Source organism: Pistacia vera, unplaced genomic scaffold (genome assembly GCF_008641045.1).
Source record: "Pistacia vera cultivar Batoury unplaced genomic scaffold, PisVer_v2 Contig133, whole genome shotgun sequence".
NCBI lineage: Eukaryota > Viridiplantae > Streptophyta > Magnoliopsida > Sapindales > Anacardiaceae > Pistacia > Pistacia vera.
The window spans coordinates 744,564-762,520 of NW_022195391.1; the positions used below are offsets into that span (position 1 = coordinate 744,564).

The 17,957-nt window shown below is 30.0% G+C and overlaps 2 protein-coding genes and 1 long non-coding RNA gene across 3 annotated transcripts; all 3 read left to right on the forward strand.

The window, feature by feature from the left end:
• Positions 1–1,786: 1,786 nt before the first annotated feature.
• LOC116122337 (farnesyl pyrophosphate synthase) lies at positions 1,787–11,430 on the forward strand. The gene is made up of 12 exons (XM_031408199.1): positions 1,787–2,010; positions 9,005–9,029; positions 9,184–9,299; positions 9,417–9,503; positions 9,653–9,769; positions 9,861–9,949; positions 10,055–10,106; positions 10,379–10,474; positions 10,623–10,667; positions 10,766–10,855; positions 10,944–11,015; positions 11,233–11,430. The coding sequence occupies exons 1-12, from the start codon at positions 1,900–1,902 to the stop codon at positions 11,359–11,361; spliced, it is 1,029 nt and encodes a 342-aa protein (XP_031264059.1). The 5' UTR covers positions 1,787–1,899; the 3' UTR covers positions 11,362–11,430.
• A 255-nt stretch (positions 11,431–11,685) lies between these two features.
• LOC116122250 lies at positions 11,686–12,336 on the forward strand. Its single transcript, XR_004126863.1, has 2 exons — positions 11,686–11,739; positions 11,957–12,336. It is a non-coding gene; the product is annotated as an uncharacterized LOC116122250 (long non-coding RNA).
• Positions 12,337–15,348: 3,012 nt separating this feature from the next.
• On the forward strand, positions 15,349–17,861 carry LOC116122272 (protein YELLOW LEAF 1, choloroplastic-like). The gene is made up of 5 exons (XM_031408145.1): positions 15,349–15,502; positions 15,976–16,051; positions 16,707–16,873; positions 17,369–17,426; positions 17,530–17,861. The coding sequence occupies exons 2-5, from the start codon at positions 16,000–16,002 to the stop codon at positions 17,715–17,717; spliced, it is 465 nt and encodes a 154-aa protein (XP_031264005.1). The 5' UTR covers positions 15,349–15,502; positions 15,976–15,999; the 3' UTR covers positions 17,718–17,861.
• The last annotated feature ends 96 nt before the right edge of the window (positions 17,862–17,957 follow it).

The following is a 17,957-nucleotide window of genomic DNA, read 5'->3' on the forward strand; positions in this document are numbered from 1 at the left end:
TAGGTTCCAGTTCCGATTCCAGTTCCTCCCCACAAAGAATGGAACGGAACCGCACAGTATCGGTTCCATAAAATGGAACTGGAACCTACCCGCACAATATCTATTTCTGGATAGGTTTTGGTTCCGATTCTACCCGCAGGTTCCGTTCTACCTGCTACCCGTGCTCACTCCTAACCAGAGCTCCACTAAAATCATAAATACTCAAATGAAAAATCGAACCTGAAACCGTATGTTATCCATACTATCTCCATTTTGCTCTAACCATCTGAGTTACTGACAACTCTCTTTGAAGAAAATTAATTTTAGGAGAAAATGAGAACCTCATTGCTTAAAATGAAAATTGGCATTGAAAATTTATAAATCAAGTATACACCATCCAAAGAATGAAGTAAATGTTTGAAAATCTTTACTCAAGTTCATCATTAATACAACCAAATTCTTCCTCGTTTACTTTTCTTCTTTTTGTACATCATCAAGAAATTATATTTGGTAAGTGGGTTCATATTAATTATCTAAAATTTCTAAAGTTAGTTGGATTATTAAATCATGGTACAATCAACCCATAGATTATATTTCGAACATTCCAATAATAGTAACGTTACTTCAACGTTGTAACTAACATATCGAAGCTATTTTGGCCATTAGTCTTGCTTTACACCCCGAAACAAAAAAAATAAAATAAAAAATAAAAAAATAAAATAAATTACAGTAAATGAGTGTTCTCTTCTTAATATGTAATGTAAATGATTAAATTTTAAAGTGTATTAAACCAAGTGAAATTTTGTTATATATTATTGCGGGTTGTTTTATTTTTACCATATATCGTTTCTTTCCATATAAAACCATTAAATTGGTCTAAATGTCAGAGGGAACGTCGAATTATAACACTCATGTAGCACGTGAACATATAAGACAAAACAAATAAATGATTACATTAAACCAAGTGAAATATTGTTATTGTGGGTTGTCTTATTTTACCATGTATAACGTCTTTCCTTAAGAACCATTAGATTAATCTAAGCGTAGCGGTCACTCCACAAAAACTATTAAAATTAATCTGATCGTATCTTAACCGTTAGATTAATCCACGGAAAATGTTATACTCACAATCTCTTCTCACAAACTTACTCTCATAATCCCGATGTAGTAGTTCACAATTGGTCAACTCGTAATAGGTCTCACTTGAGCTTTACCTGATAAATTGCGATTTACCAATTATAAACCGTCACATCGAAGTTGTAAGAAGAAGTTATAGGTGTAATATTATTCTTAATCTAAACATCATCGACAATTGTCATTTCATCTAAGCCATTAGATTAATCTAAACGTCAAAGTGATTGTCTTTTTATTTATTTATTTTTTTGATAACTAAAATGTTTGGGTTAGTTTGCGTATACCTTAACTAATTTTTTATGTCTATTAAATACTTTATAAATCCAAAAAATAAAAAATGAGATAAACTATAATATTTAAATCCAAAAACTTAAAAAAAAAAAAAAAAAAAAAAACCTCTTTTACCCCTAACCAATCCCTATCATTTCATATCAACTATTAGATTAAGTGGCTGTCACTCCATCTTAACCATTAGATTTTATATGAACCGTTAGATTAATCTAAACATAGGAAGTGAGGGTACGATGGACCCCACAACACGTGGCAAACATGTTTCTTGGAAAATAACTTCCCCTCAAATAAAAACCCAATAAACAACCAACACAGGGCATCTAAACAGAGTGGCTGAAGTAAGTAAACAGTTGAACACAACAAAACACGACAGAAACAGGAACAACTCATTGAGTGTACAAAACTTTTCCTATAAAACCAAGGCAAAAACTAACGAACATTTCACAGCCAACTCTCTCTTTAATACAACACAACTCAACTCAACTCAGCAGCAAGATGAGTAATTTGAAATCCAAGTTCTTGGAGGTTTACTCTCTCTTAAAAGAGGAGCTCCTCAATGACCCCGCCTTTGAATTTACGGACGTTTCTCGCCAATGGGTCGAACGTGTAAGCCCCATTCAACTTCTTTCTCTTGGTTTTTTTGTTTTTGGNACAAATTTAGAGGGTTTAAAAAAAATTGAATAATATTAAAAATAGTATTCCCAAAAATGAGAGTTTTTGGGTATTTTACTGTTTAACGTTTTTGGTGATACTAAGAGTAGTATTCCCAATCTTGAACCAAACGAAGCCAAGGTCTCCAACTTTACTTTCCAAAATTATTTTAATAAACTTATTCTTCCACAAACAATTTTCTTTTTGATAATTATATTGTTCCAGCAAATTTACACACACCTCGATTAATTTTTAAGAGAGACTAACATAATAACCCACCACCAAAGGTAGGGGTGAGCAGTTCAAGGTACCTTGTATTTTTCGAGGAAACCGGAACCAGAATCGCACAGTGCAGGTTCCCAAAAAAAGGAATCGGAACTGCACAGTGCATGTTCTTAAATTCAAGGAACCGGAACCTAAAATACAGGTTTCGGTTCCTTTCCCGGGTATCCTATAAAAAAAAATTACCCCCTATTAGTTTAAAAAATGACAAAAATACCTTAAAAGTTTACAAATACAACCTTAACAAATTTTGATTACTCATTCATTTGTGTCCAATGTAACTCATAAATCCTCTAATCTTTAGGCAACACTTGAACTCAATCAATTCATCACAATTTACATAAAATTCCTCAATCAAAACCAAAACAAAAACAATTATTCATCACAATTCACATCAAATAGCTTCACCAAAATCATTCAAACAAACAAAAATATAGAAAGTTAGAAATTATCACCAACTTTTTTTATTCTCCCACTAGTAAATACTAATGTAGTAAGTTTAATGTTATAAATTATTAATGTTTATAATGTAATATAGTTATGTTGTAATTAATCAAGTAATTATTTAATTATAATGTAATGTTACAATTAATTACGTGATCATACTATACATTTATAATGTAATGTTATAATAAATTAAATTTCTAATTATTTAATTAAATATTGTACTAATGTTTAATGTTATAATTAATTAAGTAATTATACTATAAATTTATAATATAATGTTACAATTAATTAGATTTTTTAACTATTTAATTAAGTAATGTATTAATGACTGATGTAGTAAATTAATAATGTTTATAATAAAATATTATAAATTTATAATTAATTAAGTAATCATTTAACTATGTAATGTTATACATAATTAAGTAATCATACTATAATGTAATGTTATAATTAATTAAGTAATTATTTAACAATAAGTAATGTTATAATCAATTAAATTTCTAATCATTTAATTAATTACTAATGTTTAATATTTATAATATAATGTCATAATTAATTAAGTAATCAATTAATTATGTAATGTTATAATTAATTAAGTGATCATAAATGTTATAATTAATTAAGTAATATAATATTTAACTATAATACAATATTATAATTAATTAAATTTCTAATCATTTAATTAAGTGTTGTACTAATGTTTATAATAGAATATTATAATTAATTAAGTAATCATACTATAAATTTATAACGTAATGTTATAATTAATTAAAATTCTAATCATTTAATTAAGTATTGTGTAAATTACTAATGTTTATAATATAATGTCATAATCAATTAAGTAATCATTTAATTATATAATGTTATAATTAATTATGTGATCATACTATAATGTAATGCTATAATGAATTAAATAATCATACTATAAATCTACAATTTAATATTGTAATTAATTAAATTTATAATCATTTAATCAATGTACTAATGTTTATAGTGGAATGTTATAATTGATTAAGTAATCATACTATAAATCTATAATGCAATATTATAATTAATTAATTTTTTAATCTTTAATTAAATAATGTAATAATGTAGTAAATTGCTATTGTTTATAATGTAATGTTATAAATTTATAACTAATTAAGTAATCATTTAACTATGTAATGTTATAATTAATTAAGTGATCATAATATAATATAATGTAATGTAATAATGTTATAATTAATTACGTAATAATTTAATTAAGTAATCATTTGTTTATAATATAATGTTACAATTAATTAAGTAATCGTATTATAAATTTATAATATAACGTTAATATGTTATAATCTATTAAATTTCTAATCATTGAATGTATTGTGTTAATGTTTATTTAGTAAATTACTAATATTTATAATATAATGTCATAATCAATTCAATAATCATTTAATTATGTAATTTTATAATTAATTATGCGATCATACTATAATGTAATGTTATAATGAATTAAGTAATCATATTATAAATCTATAATTTAGTATTGTAATTAATTAAATTTCTAATCATTTAATTAATATATTAATATTTATAATGGAATGTTATAATTTATTAAGTAATCATACTATAAATCTATAATGTAATATTATAATTTATTAAATTTTTAGTCATTTAATTAAGTAATGTAGTAAATTACTAATATTTATAATGTAATATTATAAATTTATAACTAATTAAGTAATCATTTAATTATGTAATACTATAATTAATTAAGTGATTATAATATAATGTAATGTAATAATGTCATAATTTAATTAAGTAATTATTTAACTATAATGTGCTTAATTAATTAAATTTCTAATCATTTAATTAAGCAATCATTTGTTTATAATATAATGTTATAATTAATATTTATAATATAATGTCGTAGTCAATTAAATAACCATCTAATTATGTAATGTTATAATTAATTATATAATCATATTATAATGAAATATTATAATAAATTAAGCAGTCATACTATAAATCTTTAATATAATATTATAATGTATTTGTTTATGATAGAATATTATAATTAATCAAATAATCATTTAATTATAATCTAATGTTACAATTAATTAAGTAATCATACTATAAATTTATAATGTAATGTTATAATTAATTAAATTTTTAATCATTTAATTAAGTATTGTGCTAATGTTTATGTAGTAAATTAGTAATCACTAATGTTTATAATATAATGTTATAATAAATTAAGTAATCATTTAATTATGTAATGTTAAAATTAATTATGTGATCATATTATAATGTAATGTTATAATGAATTAAGTAATCATATTATAAATCTTTAATGTAATATTATAATTAATTAAATTTTTAATCATTTAATTAATTATTGTACAAATGTTTATAATGAAATGTTATAATTGATTAAGTAATTATACTATAATCTATAATGTAATGTTATAATTAATTAAATTAATTATTTAATTAAGTAATATACTAAATGTTATAAGTCAATTAATTAAGTAGTAATAAATTAATGTAATGCTATAATTAATTATACTATAAATCAATTAAGTAATATTATAAAATTATAATTAATTAAGTAATCATTTAACTATAATTTAATATTATAATTGATTAAATATGATATTTAACTGGTAATTAATTTATTAATATTTATCAATTTATCATGTCCTAATTAATTTCTAATTTACTATAGATATACTTAAAACTTGATAATTGAAGTAAATACTAAATATATTATTATTCAATCAAATATACTATATTATTCAAAAATAATTTTTAATAACATTAAAACACTTTAATTAGATCTAATTCCAATTATACACTTAATTAATCAAAACTTTAATATATATTATATATTAAAGTTTTTAATTGACGTAGTTTATATGTAATAAGTATAATTATATATTTATTTAATTAGGTTATTCTAAAAATTTAACTTTTTCTATTTAATTTTTTATTTTTTTTATGTAAATCTAGAAACCCCCCATTATTCACAATTTTCATTGCAGCCGGTTCTAAAAATCGGTTCCAAACAGATTTAAATCGGGTACCCACTATAGGTTCCAAGCAGGTTCCAAATCGGGTATCCGTTTCAGGTTTCTTTTTCCATGTTCGGCGTTCCTCCACAAATAAATCTGGAATCGGAACCGCAAAGTTCAATTTCATAAAATGGAACTGGAACCTACCGCACAGTGTCAATTTCGGAGGTTCCTTCTGATTCTACCCGCTACCCATGCTCACTCCGTCCAGAGGCTCCACCAAATCATGAATACTCAAATGAAAAATCGAACCTGAAACCGTATTTTTATCCATATTATCTCCATTCGCTCTAACCATCTGAGTTACTGACAAACTCTCTTTGAGAAAAATTAATTGCAAGGAGAAAATGAGAACCTCATTCTTAAAATGAAATTGGCATTGAAAATTATAAATCAAGTATACACCATCCAAAGCATGAAGTAAATGTTTGAAAATCTTTACTCAAGTTCATCATTAATATAACCAAATTCTTCCTCGTTTACTTTTCTTCTTTTTGTACATCATCAAGAATTCTATTTGGTAAGGTGGTTCATATTAATTATCTAAAATTTCTAAAGTTAGTTGATTATTAATCATGGTACAATCAACCCATAGTTATATTCGACATCCAATGATGGTACATTACTTCAACGTTGTAACTAACATCAAAGCTATAATAAGTTAGGTTATAAAACACATTAAAAGATGGTTACAAGAAGACTAAGAGATACACATCCATCATGGTACGTAAATGCAACAATTATGCTGATTTCTTAGCAAACCTCACTTTTAATTTCGATCCTCGACTTTATGTCTTCTGAGTATGCAACTTTAGGTATTGATAATCTCCTTAGGATTTAGGAATGATGCTTGAGTGATGTTTTCATTAAGTAGTCATGGCTTCTTTGTAGCTTATATGCTTCGTTTTTTCTATTTTTGGTTTTAGCCCTGTTTTTCACCCAAAAAAAAAAAAAAAAAAAATTACAATAAATGAGTGTTCTCTTCTTAATATGTAATGTAAATGATTACATTTTAAAGTGTATTAACCAAGTGAAATTTTGTTATATGTTATTGCGGGTTGTTTTATTTTTACCATATATAGTTTCTTTCCATATAAACAAACCATTAAATTGATCTAACATCAGAGGGAACGTCGAAGTATAACACTCATGTACACGTGAACATATAAGACAAACAAATAAATGATTACATTTTACCATGTATATCGTCTTTCCTTAAGAACCATTAGATTAATCTAAGCGTAGCGGTCACTCCAAAAAGTACTAAAATTACTGCACTTATCTTAACCATAGATTAATCTACCAAAAATATTACACTTACAAACTTACTCTCGTAATCTTGACATAACAGTTTTGTAATTGATCAATTTTAATAGATCTCATTTGAGCTTCACCTGATAAATTACAATTTGTTAATTACAAGCTATCATATCAGAGTTATGAGAAAAAATTTATGAAAAGAAGTCGTAGATATAACATTACTCTTAATCTAAACATCATCGATAATTATCATTTCATCTAAGCCATTGATTAATCTAATATCAAAGTGATTGTCTTTTTTATTTATTATTTTTTTGATAAGTTAGATATTCAGACTAATTTATGTATACTTAATCTTAAAGTCTATTAAATACTCTACGACTTTTAAGATTAGATATCCATATAATGTTATTATGGCGACGAGCTAATACAAATCTAGAAATTCTAGAAATAATAAACCTGTCAAATCAACCTCTATATTTCATATCAACTGTTAGATTAAGTGGTGTCACCATCTTAACCATTAGATTTTATATGAACCGTTAGATTAATCTAAACATAGGAATGAGGGTACGATGGACCCCACAACACGTGGCAAACATGTTCTTGGAAAATAACTTCCCTCAAAAAAAAAACCCAATAAACACCCAACACATAGCATCCAGCAGAGTGGCTGAAGTAAGTAAACAGTTGAACACAACACACCACAGAAACAGGAACACTCATTGATGTACAAAACTTTTCCTATAAAAACCAAGCAAAAACTAACGAACATTTCACAGCCAACTCTCTCTTTATACAACAACTCAACTCAACTCAGCAGCAGATGAGTATTGAAATCCAAGTTCTTGGAGGTTTACTCTCTCTTAAAGAGGAGCTCCTCAATGACCCCGCCTTTGAATTTACGGACGTTTCTCGCCAATGTCGAACGTGTAAGCCCATTCAACTTCTTTCTCTTGGTTTTTTTGTTTTGGTGTTTTTTTGTTTTCTGTTGTTTGCTTGTGTTTGTTGTTGTGATGATGAATGTTTTTGGCGTAAGTGTTTGGTTGGTGGGGTTTTATTGGTGTTTATTTTGATGTGTTTCAGCCGGTTAGAGATTGGTTTTAATGGCTGTAAAAATAATTGTTGTTTTCCAGATTAGTTAATGCTTAAGTAGGAAAGATTTGATTTTGGTAAACTTTTATGATGGAATGTAGAATAGTTAGTTTCCCTTTTGAGAACCCTGGATTTGGATCGTAGATTTGGATTTATTTTAGCTGATTTTGGATCTTTTGACAAGTGCCTGGGTTTTAATTCGATCAAAATCTGGCCTTGAAGTTGGTAATCTGATGAAATGAGAAATGTTGATGTTAAAGTTTTAGTATTTTGTTTAAGGTAAACTTCAGCCTAGATTTGGTTCAATGAACATAGATTTGTGTTGTAAACAGTGGACTGAAAATGTTTGGTATTTGCCATGAAGTTTAAGTCAAGAGTAAGGTGGCTGAAAGAAATGAGCTGAAAGTGTTTGCTTTTTTTCCAGTTAGTCAAAGTAAATGGTGGCTGGAAGTTAAGAAGGATTTTTTTTTTTTTAAAAATTTGGGAAGGGGGGGTGGGGGTTGTGAGTTTGGGAGGTAAAATCTCATTATTGTATTTAAAACTATTGCAAAGGTCATCATGTTAGTTGGTAGTTGAGAAGGCAAAAAGGTGGAAAGTGATTGATTGAACCATCCGTATGGCACTTGAGAAGAATGGGTATTCGAGTATTCAATTACATGGGCCATTGGATACACTTGAGTTCTTTTCAATTCTTTTAGTGCAATTTTTTACTTTTCAAATACCTTGTACCCAAGAGTTCTGTATGATATCTGTTCCTTCTTTAGTAGCTAATGAAGATTTGCGAGTTCTGATCATGGCTATGTGCTCTGTTGTTGCAGATGCTGGATTACAATGTAACTGGAGGTTGGATAAATTTTTTACAACTTGTAAACTCTTTGTTTTGTTTATTCGAGCACTGGACATTCTGTCCTCTGAGGAAAAGAAACTGCTTTCATTTTGAGTAGAAAACATAGAGTCCTCCTATTCTAATTTCTGTTACCGATTGTATTCTGGACAGGGAAGCTGAATCGAGGGCTATCTGTTGTTGACAGCTATAAGTTACTGAAAGAAGGGAAAGAACTAACAGATGAAGAAATTTTTCTTGCGTCTGCACTTGGCTGGTGTATCGAATGGGTATGGCTGTAGGTTGATTCTTGTGTTTTCAATGTCATACATTAGGATTATTAGTACTGCATTCATCTCCTTCTCTTGTACTGAAATTGTAAACTGTCTTGACAATGAGTCTTGTAGCTTCAAGCCTACTTTCTTGTTCTTGATGATATCATGGATGGCTCTCATACACGTCGTGGTCAACCTTGCTGGTTCAGACTTCCAAAGGTGTGAGTTCGTAGTAGGAATTGTCAGGGGTTATCAATTGATTTGAACTGGTTAGCCTGTTAAAGATTATAGGAACTAGAGATTTTTCTGCTGCTGTTCAGCATCTTGGGTGCCGTTAAAATTTTCAACTTCTGTTATTCCTATCACAGATTGGTATGATTGCTGTAAATGATGGCATACTGCTTCGCAATCATATCCCCAGAATTCTGAAGAAGCATTTTAGGGGAAAGCCTTATTATGTGGACTTGTTGGATTTATTTAATGAGGTAACTTGTCTTTTCATTGGCTATAGATCAAGACCAGTTGGTTTTAGATAAAACCTTCTTCTTTGCATTGGTATGAATCATGTTTATCCAGGTCGAGTTTCAAACAGCTTCGGGACAAATGATAGACTTAATTACCACAATTGAGGGAGAGAAAGATCTAACAAAGTACTCATTGCCACTGTAAGTAACAATGTTGTGATAGTTGTGATTTCAATTGGTTTAACCCCAAAACAAGATGATATCCTTTTCTGTTTTAACATATTATATGGATGTTTTTCCATATAGTCATCGCCGCATTGTTCAGTACAAAACTGCTTATTACTCTTTTTACCTTCCGGTAAGTAAATTTCTGTATCTTATGTTTTTATAACTTTTACTGCTGGTTGATTTTTTTTTTTTTTTTCATGTCTCAAATTCCCTTCTTATGGGCTTTCAATTGAAGTTTCTTCAGAGTAAATTTGTTGATTGCTTAGATTCACATTATTTCATCTCCTTCAAACCATAGAAGAAAAGATCAATTCTTTGTAATTTTTGTGTGTACTCTTTGTGAAATACTTGTTTATGTTAGGATTTGACATTTTGTTGCTTCTTATCTGCCAATTCTTCCAGGTTGCTTGTGCTTTACTTATGGCTGGCAAGAATCTTGATGATCATATTGACGTCAAGAACATCCTTATAGAAATGGGAGTCTATTTTCAAGTGCAGGTAATATTAAAAGTTATTCGTTATAATCGAGTTTTATCTTTTTTCTCCATGTCTCCTCAACAATCAAATAGATATATATTTGTTTTAATCCTGATGAGAGTTGAGATGTTTTTACTCGGTTTGACCAATGCGTTGGTATATTCTGTAGGATGATTATCTAGATTGTTTTGGCACTCCTGAAGTGATTGGTAAGGTAATGTACTGCTTAGCTTGCAGTAATGTGCTCAACTGTGTTTCACATAATTTAATGATGTGTCTGATGACTTGAGTGTTGGTTTTTCGTACTATTAGATTGGAACTGATATTGAAGATTTTAAGTGCTCTTGGTTGGTTGTGAAAGCGATGGAACGTTGTAATGAAGAACAAAAGAAATTGTTGATTGTAAGCATAAATCTCCATCCTCTCTGCATTTTACTGTGTTCTGTGTATTATAGTTATAGGATTTAACCATACATATTTTGTTTCCCAGGAGAATTACGGAAAAGAAGATCCAGCCTGTGTTGCAAAAGTGAAAGAGCTTTACAATACAATTGATCTTCAGGTTTGTCTTTACATTTCCTTTCTGTTTATATCTCAGAGAATCAACATTTTTCTTCATTATGCATAACAACCAACTCATCCTATAAACATAAACGCAAGTTCAGCTATTTGTTGACGCAACCAAGAAAATTGCCACGTAGTAGCCTTATGTTGTCATCAAAGGTATACATTTTCTTGTTGTGGTAATACGCTCAACATATTACGGGGTACTTTTGTAGGGTGCATTCGTAGAGTACGAAAGCGAGAGTTACGGAAAGCTGATAAAATCCATTGAAGCTCATCCCAGTAAGGCCATTCAAGCTTTGTTGAAGTCATTTTTAGCCAAGATATACAAGAGGCAGAAGTAGAATCTTCATCTATCAATAGACAAGGACTAGATGAGTAGCTATCTGAATTTTTTTTTTTTTGCCTATTTTGTGTTGTAACCTCCAAATGGAAGTGAATAAGTGTGTGTATTTTTTTTATGAACATTTGAGTTACTTTTGTTTCTCAATCAACTTCCATTTTCTCAAGGGAGAATAAATGTATTCTCAGGAGTACTCTATAATTGAAAGCCCTTCTGTGCTGCCATTTATATTGAATGAAACTTTGTTCATTACTTAATGCTTCCTAGAATATAATGGTAAACACATACTACCTTTATGCCATGTTTGGAGCGTGGGATATGCTTCTCCCNAGCCTGTGTTGCAAAAGTGAAAGAGCTTTACAATACAATTGATCTTCAGGTTTGTCTTTACATTTCCTTACTGTTTACATCTCAGAGAATCAACATTTTTCTTCATTATGCATAACAACCAACTCATCCTATAAACATAAACGCAAGTTCAGCTATTTGTTGACGCAACCAAGAAAATTGCCACGTAGTAGCCTTATGTTGTCATCAAAGGTATACATTTTCTTGTTGTGGTAATACGCTTAACATATTACGGGGTACTTTTGTAGGGTGCATTCGTAGAGTACGAAAGCGAGAGTTACGGAAAGCTGATAAAATCCATTGAAGCTCATCCCAGTAAGGCCATTCAAGCTTTGTTGAAGTCATTTTTAGCCAAGATATACAAGAGGCAGAAGTAGAATCTTCATCTATCAATAGACAAGGACTAGATGAGTAGCTATCTGAATTTTTTTTTTTTTTTTGCCTATTTTGTGTTGTAACCTCCAAATGGAAGAGAATAAGTGTGTATTTTTTTATGAACGTTTGAGTTACTTTTGGTTCTCAATCAACTTCCATTTTCTCAAGGGAGAATAAATGTATTCTCAGGAGTACTCTATAATTGAAAGCCCTTCTGTGCTGCCATTTATATTGAATGAAACTTTGTTCATTACTTAATGCTTCCTAGAATATAATGGTAAACACATACTACCTTTATGCCATGTTTGGAGCGTGGGATATGCTTCTCCCAATGGCTATATCAGATCCATAGCAGAGGATAGCTTCTCCCAATGGCTATATCAGATCCAGTTTATAAGCACATCAACTAATCATTGGGATCTATTAGACACTTTAAAAGTCTAAAGAACCATGTAAGTTACAATGTGATAGATGATCTCAATGTTTGAACCCAAAAACTCAAAGAAGTAAGCGAACCTCCTTGATCGGGCTAACCCCTTGAGGTTAAACAATTTTACTTTTACATTCAAGAATTGGTAAAATACTAAAATGTTAGTTGTTTGGCGAAACGGTTTACACATTAAATCCCTTAAACCGTAATAATAAATGGATAAAAATGTTGTTCGAGGGTGACAACATTAATTTCCTAAAATTAGAGGGAAAAAGAGTTTTCAATTAAACGTATGGATACAAAAGCTAGAAAATACATTTTGAATAAATAATTCTACTTCACATTCAAGAATCGCAAAAATACCAAAATGGTCAATTGGTTGGCGAAACGGTTTACCCAAAATTTAATTGATTTAAAATATCGTTTCTATCCCTTAAACCGTAATAGTAAACGGATAAAATGTTGTTCTAATCCAATCTGGTTTAATCTTTTTTGGTAATAATTTCTTATTTTTATCCAAGCTGAAATGCTAATTTACTTAAACTATTTATAGTCAAGCACAGCAGTTTCATTCATATTTGAGGCTCAGATTTGTTGATAGGTGTCTCCACATATTTAGAACTGCAATTAGAAAGTCCAAACCAGAATTATAGCAGTATTTACAACTGTTACTGATCTGTTTGAAACCTCTAAGTTGAGTCATTTTGTAATTCTATTGGTATTGCCCTGTTCCTGTGCAAGAATTCTACATATTTCATATCATATCCAAGGCCGAGTTATTTCCCCTTTACATCCTTGTCCTCTGCAATAGTATAACAGCTTAGAGATTCATTTCTGCCTGCAAAATTTCTGCACTTGGAATAATGAGGTGATCATCTAACTTTTTTACTCTTCATATTCTTGTTTTATAAGTATCTCGTGTCAAGCGGATTCGAGTCTGAATATCTCTTTGATGTTGTTGTTCAATTGGATAGATCTCGATCGGATTATCATCATTTATCTTTTTCTTGTTTTCATACGTTATACATAGAAGAAAAAAAAGTCTCATGTCAATTAGGTTTTAGTTCGATTATTCTTATATATCGGCAAATGTTATTATAAGAAAAATTAACCTGTTCATGGTTATTGAATTATATCACCGACATATATTATTATTGGAAAATCAATTTGTTAACGTTATCATATCTAATATTATAATCCTATAAATACATATTCATGGGAATGTAACATGCAAATGATAATCTTCAAATAACAATCGACTAGATAATCAATATGTTCATGTTTTCATCAGAAAATCGATTCGATAATGTTATCAAACCTAATATTACAACAAGTATGTAACATGCAAATAATGAATTTTATATATTCTGCATGAAATCTTTACGTCTCGTTATGTTTTGTATCCAAAGCATGAACGGAGAAAACATCACGAGCGAAAGTGAGGATAATCAGCAATCACCTCACGGAATTGCCACAACTCCTAAAAAGACTTCACAAATATCAATTCCATCAATCAACATTGGAGAGATGAAGAGACAATCATCCTTCCAAGGCTCACCTCGCTTGCAGAAAGGCCTCGGAAAGTCTTCGAGTACACGGTGCCTTTGCTCGCCCACCACGCACGTCGGCTCCTTCCGATGCCGCCACCATCGAGCTTCTGGAATGTCTAGAGGAGGCTCAGTTGGCTCCAATCTTGCCCTACTTGGAGCCACCAAATCAGGCTCTAGTTGAAACCAAAACCCTAGCTCATGATCACTTGATAAAAAAATGATTAATTTTTCCAATGAGCTAATTAGTGGTTAAGTTACTATATATAATTTAAATGTGTGTGTTGACTACTGATAAAAATCAAATGAAAATTAATTATTGTCCTGATTATGTATATATATAAGATGGGACAATAATTAATTAATTAATTAATTAACCTATAAGCCTCTCCTTCAGGGTTGATACTTTGTTATACTCTAAGAGAGCAGCTGCAATGAGTCAGTAGTAATCTTGTATTTTGGTGCTTTTTTTTTATTTTTTTATTTTCACTTTATATGTCAAGGATGTTAAAGGGAAATTAAGAAACTTTGGTTATGTCATTTTATTTATGTATATGAAATATGCACATTATATAATTAATTCATGCTCGTTTCAATCGCGTAATATTGTCGTATTAGTAACAACCATAATGTTACCATATTAGTAGTGACTAATTATGGATTCAATTCTTATTTTATAGTTATCATCGGCTCAATAATATTGTTATCAGATATATAAATCTATTAACCTTTCATTTTAGTTTTATTATATGACTCAATTATGATTTAAACTCAATTCTATCGTGCGCACCAAGCACTACCATGACATAATTGAGACAAATAGTATATGATCATATAAAGTTTAATTATATTTATTCGACAAAATCTGTAAATTCTTTATATGATTTATAGAGCTTTTAAAAACAAGTCAACGGTTAACCTAGATTATAGGTTAATATTATTCGTCATTTAGATTTCTGAATCGTAAATCAAAAGTTGACTAAATCGTAATTCAAACGGTTTAAACGAAGATAATGTTGTAAGAGTCTTTTTAAAATAATTAATTGATATGTAAACTTCAACCCTTCATTATTTTTTGAGGATTTCTCGCAATTCACGTTGTCAATTTTATGTTGTGATATTTTGTTTTATTTTACATTGTAACATATAATATGTAAAATATTACAGTTATCAGCTTTTAGCATATAGTATGATCTTATATTATATAATTACATAAATAAAGAAAAAAAAAATTCCCCATAAATTTGTCGAAGTAAAGCTTGAATAAAACGGTGTCGTTTCAGTAAACACATACCATATCGCAACGGAGCCGTTTTGAACTTGTCGTCCCACATCATCCGCCAGTCATCTTCACCGCCTTGTTGGCCATAAAATCCCAAACCCCGCTAGCTCCAGAAAATCTCTCCATTCCCTGTGTGACGCGAGGTTCATTATTCATCAAGGTACGAACTTTTATCTCTTTTCGCTCTATGTTCGGTTCGTTTTACCCTGTTTGTCTCCTGATAAAACGCCACAAATTGATGAAATTTTGATTTTTTTTTTCTTCCGTTTTGGTTTCCTCGCTGTTTGCAATCCAAAAAACACAAACCCGTCTCCCAGTTTCAGCCCTATTCGACGTTTGGTAATTTTGATGGAGAAGCTAGGTTTTTTTTTTTCTGGATAGATTATTGTATGTTGGTTACGGTTGTTCTTGTAGAACAATTGTGGTTAGTTTGTAATTATTTGTTATTTTTGTTGTTCAATGGGGGTTTTGATTCAGTGATTAATAGAAGAAGATATATTTGTTTATTTTTTAAAGGGTTTGGCTGTAAATCCAAAAATTCGATTTTTAAGAATAGAAATATGAACTTGAGTAATTTGGTTGAAATATATCATTTTTTTCAACAAATCTTGATTAGTTTGAGCTTGTTTTCAGGTGATCATCTCCATCGCAGTCAAGATGCCTGTGTTGAATGCAACTAGTATTTCCACATCACCTTTGTTGATACCAGGTATATTTGTATATATATGAATAAATATAGATATAGATTTGCTCTTGTAGTTTTGCTCTTCGCAACATATTTATATTTGTCCATTGGTGATGCAAGAGTGTGGAGTGATTTACTTGGCAGATTATGATATGAGAATGTTTACGACACATTATTGATGTGTGTTTAGGAAGATATGTTAGCCAGGAAAAAGGGAGAATGAAGTTGTTTTTTTATTCTTTTTTGCTTTTTTTAATTTTTTTGAGATACAACTCTTAAGGGACAAATCCATGTATGTTTACATGGTTGGCACCCATAAACAAATGTGGCCTGCAATATAGAACCAATTCAACCTTGGTTGATATTTAGCATTATATAATTTTTTGCCATTTATTTTGTGGTTTATGTTGATTTCCCCTGCTTTACATGGTATGCATAGAATTTAGGAAGAGAGATAGAGAGAATGCAAAGAAATTCGATGATCTTTGTTAATGCCATCTTTATTTTTGGGAAACTGATTTTTGTTCAAATAGAAAAAGAAGAGTGGACTTTCTGCATGATACCTTATTAATAGCTTTTTGTTTGCGGCATTGACAACATTATTTGATTGTTTTGTGGTTCATGAGATTAATGGATTGGTATTAGCATTGGTACTGATGTGTGATACACTTGTGTACAGCAAAAACAGGGAACTGGTGTAAAGAGCAAATTAAGCTTTCTGAATGTCGTCCAGCAAGGATTTCCCTGCAATTTCAACCTGCTATTGCTCCAGCTGGGCTTGGCTTGCAGTTACTACCTATTAATAAAAGAAGAATACGGTCTGCTGTAGTATATGCTTCTACTTCGGTAGGTTCTATGTGTGACTTACTTCTACCATTATGTCCTTTCTCGTTTACTTGATTTGATAGATTTATCTCTTAAGCAGAACTTGTTCTGGCTCTAATGAAAATCTGAAGGCTCCTCTTGTTAAACTTTAACGTAGTTATGAGTGGAAGTCATTTTGTTTTGTTAGCTGTAATTCAGTATTAAGGGTGCAGAAAATCGGGAAATATGATATTTTGTGCTAGCTGCTTTATTTTTTTAGTCTCATTAATAAAAATTGATTAGAAAATTGAGAACTCCAGAAGTTGAGCATGTGTTTGGTTATTTTATTTTTGCTTGGGTTTGGTAGAGATGCCGAAGTTTGTTCCTAGAAATGTAACTGAGGAATAGAAATTAAAGAAAGTGTATAAAATCTCCTTTGCAAGAAGGAAGAGTTGGTCTAGGAACTGGTCCAGCGTGGACATTGCAAGAAAAATAGAATTTGAAGGTCTTGAGTTTTTTTCTTCTTCGTTATTGCAGGGGCAGACTCAAACTGTTACAAAGCAGGCGCCTACGGTAACAATCACCAATGCTCCTGGTAATAGCCAGTAGCTCAATCTTCTTCCCTCAAAAGCATTATTGTGTTTCATTAGTTTTTTTATAAGCTACCTTAAATTAGCTAACGGTTAACTGAATTGCAGCATCACCAAAACTGGATGATGGTGGGACTGGATTTCCACCCCGCGATGATGATGGTGGTGGGGGTGGTGGAGGTGGTGGTGGAGGCAACTGGTCGGGCGGATTCTTTCTCTTTGGCTTTCTTGCTTTTCTAGGCTTTTTAAAGGATAAAGAAAGCGAGGAGAATTACCGGGACACGCGAAGGAGATGAGAGAAATGATTATAAATTTTGTAAACATATTCCAGGCTGCAGATTTAGTTTGGGTTGCTGTATTCTTTTATGACAATGACAATGAGAATGAGAATTACACCTACTACTTAAAAAAGTTCTCCTTGGAGTTGACTTGTCTACTAATTGTGCTTGAATAGAAATTGAGCTGGTGTTCATGGCCAGAAAATTTTACTGGCATGTGATTTTGATGTAGTTTTCTTCACTCTTTTAAAGCTTAGA